This window comes from Scleropages formosus, chromosome 6 (assembly GCF_900964775.1).
Source record: "Scleropages formosus chromosome 6, fSclFor1.1, whole genome shotgun sequence".
In the NCBI taxonomy this organism is placed as follows: Eukaryota; Metazoa; Chordata; class Actinopteri; order Osteoglossiformes; family Osteoglossidae; genus Scleropages; species Scleropages formosus.
Genome location: NC_041811.1, coordinates 9444549 through 9454231, shown reverse-complemented (window position 1 = coordinate 9454231; position 9683 = coordinate 9444549). Strand labels below are relative to the sequence as shown.

Genomic DNA, 9683 nt, shown 5'->3' with positions numbered 1-9683 from the left:
TCAGGCTGCGAGCGCAGGCGCGCGGCAGAAATGGAGAGCACGTGAGGCTGCAGAAGGAGTCAACTCGACGTCTTCTGCAGATAAAACCATGTAAAGGTGAATGGTGTTCATGGTATTTGTTGCCAAACTAACCGCGATTTATGGCACAGCACAATTTTCATTCAGACAGAATGGCCCGACTAATCGGTTTATATACACTTAAATCAGTATTCTTTAACAATAAAATGCAGTAGTATTACTCTTAGAAGACTGGGCCATCCACACGACGTGCTGCCTCGTGCACCAGAAATTCTCTGAGAGACTTTTTCATCTGAGGTGAAAAGTCTCTCAGAGAATTCCATATAACCGCTCCATTTATTTAACACCGAATTTCGGCAGCACATCTCCTTAGGGTTTCTTTCGGACATTGGTAAGAACACCTTATAGAAAAGCAGTCTATTTTATTGTATATTAGTCTGGGCTCCTCGACATTCGGACATAACTGGGAATGGAAGTCTGTTTAATAATCATTTTCTTCGAAACCCCAAAGTCACTTTTACATTTACATTTAGGCGTAAGAACATAAAAAGTAACCACTGACATTATGTTTTCGTAAAAATTTCTTTTGTAATAAGTTGCAATTAATAAAAAAAACCTGTATAACACTTTTATTATATACACTTTGAGCCCTATTAAACTGAAAATGGTCTAAAATTTCTGTAGAAATATGTGGTTCCCACGGATTTGTGTTCAATCCGAATGTTTACTGTTTTAATGTGCAACGCACACTGGTTCTCATCTTTATGCCACTAGCAGCTTTCTTTATTATCTCCATGGTAACAATATAGCTTTTCTTGCTGGTGCTATGAGAATGTACAACACTGACAGATACCAGGCAGGAGCCATACACACTGTGTAGGTGAGTTGGACTAAGGAGTTCCTGTACTCCTGTTTAGTTAGGGGGGATTTTATAGACATCTATCAGCTCACATTCACTCTTCCGCAAACATATATTTCAGAAGATATAAATGTGAAGAAAATATGCTTTTTTTAGGGAAAATATGGAAGAAATGCAGCTCCGTCACAGAGCTAAGAAATTCAAAATCTTCAAAAAATGTTTAACTTGACTGTCTGTAACCCAGAGGAATGCTCACATTCCAGTAATACTTCTGAAATATCCAATATTTGGATAATTCAGTTTATAGTAAGTGGCCACTTTTTTGTCTCTCTTTATTGGCCTGAGGTCCAGGGACAATGGAGTAAAATAATTTCACTTACACTTCTGTGGAACCATCCTGTCACAAGTGCTGTGTCACATGACACTTTATCCTGCTGGAAGTATCCATTTTAAAAGGGTAGATTGTGGCCATGAAGGGATGTTCCTGGTCAGCAAAAATATTTAGAAATGCTTTGGTTTTCATCTCAGCTGGTACTGGGGAGCTTAATTTGTGCCAGGAAAACATCCTCCACAACATTACACTTCCACCACCTCCATCTTGTACCATTGATATCAGGTTGGATCTACACTTCATACTTACACTTCATTCTGACTCTGCCATCAGCATGCTGCAAGAGAAACCAAGATTCTTCAGACCAGACAATGCTTTTAAACTCATCAGTCATCCCGTTTTGGTGGTCACATGTCAAATGGAGCCTCTTCTTGTTCTCAGATGAGAGGAGTGGAACACAGCATGGTCTTCTGGTGCTATACTAATTCCAATTCATGGCTTTAGAACATTGCACCCAATTTGTGAACAAACAGCACCACCTTCCGGTGAGTAATAAAGCATGAATTAATTTGCTCAACGTTCTTAAATAAAAAAGTATTCTTATTTGTAGATTCTTCTCTGTCGTCAAACATTCATCAGTTTAGTTCCCAGACTGACAGAAAACAGCCTGCTATTCTCTGTTATTTTTCTTTTGCACTCTTTAAAATGTAAAGCATACCACCAGAAAAAATATTTAAAACTCTCATCTTGTAATGGTTAACTATGATTATGATTAATATTGTTGATTACATTGTTTTCATTAATTTGAATTTTCTCCTTAAAACAGCACAAGCTACTTTCACTGCATACAATTAGTGACTCCTCATTGTCAGCTGATTTCTGTGTATTTCACTGGCCAGTGTAAGCTGTCAGTCACAGTTTTCATATAAATCAGTCAAATCACTTTTACAGAGGAGCAATAGCAAGAGCTCCTCACTGTCAGGTAACTTATTAAGCAGATTTCATTGGCCATCGTTTCAGATTTCATCAGCTCAGTTTACCAGGAAAGTCCATAACCTCAAATTCAGTCTCTTTACGAAAAAGAAGCACTTTCATTTGCACTTTTGCTGAGGCCTATAAACAAGTGACTTAAAACTGTTTACATTTATCTGACACTTTTCTCCAAAGCAACTTACAGTGTTAGTCTACCTACAATTACTTGCTCATTTATTCAGCTGGGTGATGTTACTGGAGTAATTTTAGGGTAGGTACCTTGCTCAAGGGTACTACAGCCACAGGTGGGGAATCAAACCTGCAACCTTTGGGTCTAAAGGCAACAGCTCTAACACTACGGTACCAGCTGTCACCTACATAACAGCTATAGCCAATCCAGTAGTGGTGGGAGAAGGGCTTATCCCTGACTGCCACAGTATATTCTCAATTGCAGTTGAATTTTGGACATCATAATAAAGTATCACATATGCAAAACTCACACAACTTATGAGAAGTGTTAATACCACAAAGGGTTAACATTTTTCCTTGCAATGAACAATCGGGGTTTAGTGTTGACCAATCAGAGTTTAGTGCTGAGGTTTGTCTTTCTCCATTGCCAACATTCACTGGCAGGAAAGTGATGGCAGAAGTCTGATGAAAAACGTGAGTTTAAATATGTTTCATAAGTTAAGAGTGAAATTTTTCACATTGTGAGTTGGTGTAAATTATTCCCGAACTAAGTTATTCAATAATTGCTCCCATTGTATTGGGTGTATGGGCAAAACTAATAAAATGGCATTTTGGATGTTCCTAACGTTAGAAAAGAACAGTTATAAAAAACATGCTTTTTTTTTTTTTTTTACTCATTTTTATTTAAATACAGTAAAAATAATGTTGGTGTGAAATATTTTAATTTGCTTAAACATGTTTCTAGAGAGTTGTCAGTGAAAAAAAAATTGAATAAGAGTTCCATAAAGTTTTGAAGAAGTGTTAATAATAATGTTAACTGATAGGTTAATTAATATGGCAATTTCACGTACTTCATAAACATGATAGCACAACGATCTGCAATGACTGCACACAAGTACAGTATATTGTTTGCAGGCTAACATTTCATTTTGCTGAGTGATCTATTTCCATTTATATAAAAAGGCTGTTTCTAGGGTAGTGTTATTACAGATGTCCACCGATAATATTTCGGAACTTAGAGCGCTAAATCTGTGAACTTTCCCATTTATTGTAATTTAGTATTGAATAACTTTTGAGTTCTTCTGATATATTATGCTAATTTGATATTCAAGCTGCTACAGTATTAAAACATGTTAGAGTAAGTTTGTTTTCTCTCGTGCAACTAGCTATAATATCTTGCTTTGTTACCAGAATGTCTTTTCCAGCATTAGCATTTTTTATTATCATTTAAATAACTAAGTTAGACGCCATTCAGGTAGTTCCGACAGACTTGTTATATAATTTGTTCTCAAGCCAGTGCAAGATACTGTCCTGTTTTGAATTAGTTTTTTTTTTTAACCTGAGTAGGTTTTTTTAAGTGACTGTACTTTTACTTAAGTATAGTTTTTTTTAATTATTCTGTTCACCTCTGCGTAAATTATACTGAAAAGCGATGAAATAAAGCAAAGCTTCAGTCTGTGGTACCACGTGCGTGTCGCGTGCGAACCGCGCGGGGGCGCGTGCACGTGGTGGCTCGCGACGCAAACGGCGTTTTTGAAAATGCTTCCAGTGCGCGGCGAGCAAAGATTTGAACAGCTAACTAACAGAAACTGTGCCGTAATGTCCTTTTTACCCTTGCTGTTAAAACACACATTTTGTAACATTAATTCGATGCGTATACGAGTTCTTAGTATTGTGTGAGTCGAAAAGTGCATTAATGCGTTTCATTACACGCCCAGGAATAAAAAAACAATTAACTTAAGAAAAACAAACAAGACAGTGCAAACACTGAGTTTTGAGGACAAACACAGGGGGTGAAAATACAGGTTGGATGGGTTTTAAAATGAAAAAAAAGTCTCGATTTAAAATAACACCCTCCAACAATCAATAAAATACAGTACAAATAAAAAAGGAATGCAATTGTACAGCTTCACGGGCAGTGCTTTGGGTTTAGCCGTTATATAATCACCTCACCTCATTCGAAATGAGAAGGTTTTTCTTTTAGAGTAGAAAGCATTTCAAAAGCATAAAACTTCTCATAAATTTTGCATTAAGTCACGAAGCTTTTAAATAACGAGTTGCGAATTTGCGGTTGCAAACTGTACATTTTTAAATTTGAATAAAATCCTCAGAGTAAACAAATAAAAACCCTCAGAAAATGCCTGGGTATTTCCTGCCTCTTTCTCTGGAATCGTTCAGTTCGCGAAGCTCTGAAGGGATTGTGTAAATGACTAAATAAGTTCGCGCACATGGCTTTTTGATTGCGTTGTTACGCTGTTATTACAGCGTCGCTTCATGCAGGAGCCAAATGTCCACCTGCGCTGCTGTGCCATTGGTGGAAAGCGCAGTCAGATTCCAACACACACACTTATCAGATTGGAAATCAGGGAGGAGAGACAAAGGACACAGCCTCCAACTCTCGCAGTGACACACTCACACACAGCGCCTCACACTCGACAGCATCCAGGAACGGATTTTAAGAGCAGAGTGCGCGCTGGAAAGTGTCTTTAGGAAGCACAAGTACGCCGGGGCGCCTTTTTGTTCTTCATCGTTGGGAGCGTGTCACATCGCCGGTAAGTGAGTTCACAGGTCGTTTTCTGTTTTTCGCCACGCTACACAAACTTTTTAATCTATTAAAAAAAAACACAAAAACGATTCGTTTGTCTGTGCGTATAAAAACGAATAGTAAATACTAAAAATACTCGGAAACCATCAGCAAAACACCATAGGAGCCATAAAGTTCATTCTAGAGGAGAAACGGGTTCTTTGCTTCAAATGTTCCTTTCCTTCTCCGTTGGACTCTTGGGACATAAAAAAAATCTGGAAATATTGTAAACGCGTAACTGTACGTTTAAGTATGTGAGACTTTACAGCAATGCGTCCAGGTAAAAGTGGAAAAGATGTGATCTGTGCAGTACAGGGTAATCAAACGTACTACCTTGATCGATTGTTTTAGTCTTTTTTTTTACTAAAACGAATCTAAATCGATCAAAGCTCTAATTATTTATTTATTTATGTATTTATTTGTTTATTTATTTATTTGCCATGGAGTAGTAATTTTATTGTGAACTTGTATACTGTTGTTACTGTCAGTAAACATTATTTTGTAACACTTATTTGTTAACAGGTATTATTTCTAACATCTGTCCTGAGTTACATTTGTATTAAGTAACTCATTTATAATTACAAAAAATATGCTTTTACAATAAAAAAAATCAACACAATTGTTACTTGTAATTATATTACAGTATAGTGAATTATATTATTTCCATACGGAAATTATAATTCTGACTGGCAACAAATTGTTTGCATGGTTATTATATTGAAACAACATTGCAATAATGTACATAATCATATGAAACATTTTTTTGTAATCTGACCCGTGTAACTCCATAAAACATTTTATTTGTGAATTTTCTAAAAGCATTAGCACCTGTAAAAGAATTTATATAAAAACTTTAAAGCCCTTAAACAATTAAGTTTTTTTTTCTTTTTTCTCCGTTAAACAGTTCCACGATGCCTCGGTCTTTTTTGGTGAAAAGCAAGAAGAGTGCATCTTACAGCAGCCACAGGGTGGTTGAGGGAGACCACCCCGACCTGCAAAGTTCACTGGACGCTGTTCACAGCACAAGTAAGAGTCATAAACTGTATTATCAAGGTCTCATAAAGCAGTGGAGTCACAGTGTCACAGTACCTGCTCTGAAATGTTCACCCCACTATGCCTAATGCAAAATGACACACATTACATTGTAGAACTACAGAAGGCAAAAAATGCTGAGGTTACGAGGCAGATGAATGTAATCTTAGACAACACTACGCAAGGTTAACCGTCTGCATTGCTGTGATAGCTGATGTTGTAGCTGAACGGAAGCTCAAATAAAGTGGTGGTATCCCTGCGCACATTTAAATGTTTGCAATGCGGCCTGACCGACACGCGCTCGGCTTCTGTGAGCACGTAGCCGTGTTCTGCTCTGACTTTGACGCACGGATTACCGTGAATGAGCTTGCCTTGCCTTCATAATAATGGCACAGCTAGCGAGCGGTTGGTGTCACGGATATGCAAATGAGCCTTATTCAAATAGTCAGCCCTCAGTCCTGCAGTTCTTCAACATAACATCAGCAGGTGTCCAGGCCCTGCCAGGTTAGATTAATAAACATTGCTCTGCAAATGCAGCAGAAGGGAACAGATTTACAGACTTTTCGAAAGTACATAGAACATATCATGAACGTTAATGGAGTTGCTGGTTTGTTTCAGGTGCTTTGTTTGAGTTTGTTGTTTTGCAGGCTAGATGTAATATTTCCGTCTGCCAACCTGTGGTAGTACTCACACGATGATGTGTTACGTCAATGTGATCGAGCAGAGCAGCTCCCGTCGGACCACCAGGAGCAGGACTCTCCCTCGGAGCGCACGCTGGAGGGGCGGCCCTCTCCCTCGGAGCCCTGCACCTACATCAAGCACGAGCAGGAGTCAGCGCACACGTTACTGCCTCCCCCAGAGACCACCATGGCCCCCATCATCTCCGGAGCCCCGTACTACACCTCAGGTGGGACATAAGGAAATCCATCGCTGGGATTGCGGTAAAACACAGACAAGGCAATTACATACCTTTCCATCTCTGTTTTTACAGAGCCCCAGATTCCTGACTACCCCACTTACTACAAGCCTTCAGTGGCATGGGAGCCCATGCGCCCCTCCTTTGAATTCCGACAGGTGGGCTTCACCAGCTCCCTGCTGCAGCACGCCAGCACCCTCTACGGGACGCACATTAAGCAGAGTCCGGAGCCGCCGCAAGCAATGGATTGCAAGACCCATTACTCGCCCACCTCTGACACTTACCACTGCATCACCTGTGACAAGGTCAGCCTAACGCCACGCCAGTACACCTGTGTATGAGATAATAAGCAACCCAGGACAGTAGAGCTTTCTGTGAAGGGTCGTAAATGGCCGTCACAGTGTGATAAGGATTTATCATCTTTTATCAACGCTTATGTCAATAGCCATGGCTTACTGGGGCAACAGAGGGCATAGTGGTTAGAGCTGCCACTTTGCACTTGAAGGACCCAGCTTAAAATCCTCGCACACACACTAGTACCCTTGAGCAAGGTACTTATCCTGAATTGATCAAGTGAAAATTACCCAGATGTGTAAGTAATGGTAAATAGCTAAACGCTATGAGTCACTGTGATGAGAAGTATCCGTTGTCAGAAGTGCCTCTTGTTACTAAGATTCCTTAAAGCCACCTGTCCCCGCCCTCCACGGCCACTGCAGGTGTTCTCAACCCCCCACGGGCTCGAGGTGCACGTCCGCCGCTCTCACAGCGGCACCAGACCCTTCGGCTGCAGCATCTGCCGCAAGACGTTTGGCCACGCAGTCAGCCTGGAGCAGCATATGAACGTCCACTCGCAGGTACGCTGCACATGTCTACCTCTCCCGCTCTCTGGATGGGAACATCTGTTCAGCCTGCTAAAATAATTAATTACTTGGCTGATTTTACTCCTTTATTTCAACTGGTGGAAATCTGTTTTCCAACACCACTCCAATTTGATGCAATAAATCCAACATACTCAGTATGTATATTAATTTCCTATGATTTTGTTTTCAGTGTTTTTTAAACAAATAATCAGTTTGATGGTATAATATTCCTTCGCCATGTTAGTGTCATGCTGTTTCCGCCTTTCCTGGGTTGTTTTTTAGTATGAAAAACACTACTAAGCACAGGACCATTATAAAATGAGACGTCATTTGATTAAATCGAGATTTGCCAGCCTGCAAAAGTGTATAGTTCAGTCATCAGCAGAGATGCCTCTGCATTGCCGGTCATCATCCTGTTCACTTAACATCTAGTGTTGCATCCACACTGATGAAAGACTTTAAGGGAGGAGGAGGAGAAGGAGGTTATTGCTGAGGTGTGTCTCTGGTCCAGGAGAGGAGCTTTGAGTGCAAGATGTGTGGGAAGACTTTCAAGCGCTCGTCCACCCTGTCCACACACCTGCTCATCCACTCGGACACACGACCGTACCCCTGTCAGTACTGCGGCAAGCGTTTCCACCAAAAGTCCGACATGAAGAAACACACCTACATCCACACAGGTGAGCGAGTGCCCCTCGAGGCGGAGGGTGGGATGGGGAGACCCTCAATAGGGGTGAGTGGGAAAGAACACCAGAAAAAAAATAGTTTATCTGATGTTTTTCTCTAAAGCTACTTAATGGTAGGGTACTTTTACACCAACTAACCCATTTATACAACTGGGTAATTTTTCAGGTACAAGTTACATTAAATACCGTGCTCAAAGGTGCTATGCAGGAGGTGGGACTCAAACCCAGGCCCAACAGGGAGCCAAAGGTCCAGCTCTTGAAAGTGTATGGATCCCAGATTTGTGATTTATAAAGTATTGCACTGCTATAGGTGTGTTAATATCCCACACTTTTATTTTAGATTTTTCCTTTGATCTCGTTGCTGTCTGTTTGACTTGGGAGGCCAGTTGGTTTATGCTTTGGGATCCAAGGTTAAATCAACACCTTCTGCTTCAGCAAAAACACCTTGGTGCACCTTGTGGAGCTTTGACAGAATGCGTTTAACCAGTGTAGTCATTCAAGCTAACTGTAAATGTGTGTCTTCGTGCTTGGTCCTGTGCAGGAGAGAAGCCCCACAAGTGCCAGGTGTGCGGAAAGGCGTTCAGTCAGAGCTCCAACCTCATCACCCACAGCCGCAAGCACACGGGGTTCAAGCCCTTCGGGTGCGAGATCTGCGCCAAGGGCTTCCAGCGCAAGGTGGACCTTCGGCGGCACCACGAGAGCCAGCACGGCCTCAAGTAGGACAGCAGGGATGCCGCATGCAGACAACCGGGTTGAGTCTGTCCAAGATGCAGGCAGAAGTACTCAACACTGGCATTGGGGTGGCAAGTGGCACAGACCGTGATGAAGGTCGCCCTCAAAGTCCACCCCCGGCTCCAGGAAATGCTGTAGCATGGACACGAGCTGTATCTCAGCAGCACAGGAACAACATGTAGCTCTCCAAATATGTGAAATGTGTGTGTATGTGTGTATGTGTGTTGCCACTGCAAATGTGCAACAAGGATGGAGCAGATCATCCGCTTCTGCTGGACATGATAAGACTGTGGCTGTCTGGCGCTCCTCCTCACAGGGACGGGAATTGGTGTCCAGCAGCTCCCAGAGGAACACAGGACCCAGACATGTCCTGGTTAGGGTTAGAGTTACAGCTTCTTTACCTCCTTATGGGAAATCGTGATATTGGGCTTCTATCGAGGGGCCAGCCGTGGCTCTGGGTTCCAGTGTTGGCCACCTGTGTGGTGCCTTCAGAAAGTATTCACACCC

General features: G+C 41.5%; 1 protein-coding gene across 4 annotated transcripts; it reads left to right on the top strand.

Annotated features, from left to right (window-relative positions):
* Positions 1-25: 25 nt before the first annotated feature.
* On the top strand, positions 26-9392 carry gfi1b (growth factor independent 1B transcription repressor). 4 transcript variants are annotated; one of them, XM_018732847.2, is made up of 8 exons: positions 26-96; positions 1650-1753; positions 5858-5979; positions 6710-6892; positions 6977-7206; positions 7618-7755; positions 8273-8438; positions 8986-9391. In XM_018732847.2, the coding sequence occupies exons 3-8, from the start codon at positions 5865-5867 to the stop codon at positions 9162-9164; spliced, it is 1011 nt and encodes a 336-aa protein (XP_018588363.2). In that variant the 5' UTR covers positions 26-96; positions 1650-1753; positions 5858-5864; the 3' UTR covers positions 9165-9391. The 4 variants fall into 4 exon arrangements, with proteins under 4 accessions (XP_018588363.2, XP_018588367.2, XP_018588365.2 ...); XM_018732851.2 differs by lacking the exon at positions 1650-1753 and having other exon boundaries at positions 36-96; positions 8986-9392; XM_018732849.2 differs by lacking the exons at positions 26-96; positions 1650-1753 and adding an exon at positions 2819-2843.
* The last annotated feature ends 291 nt before the right edge of the window (positions 9393-9683 follow it).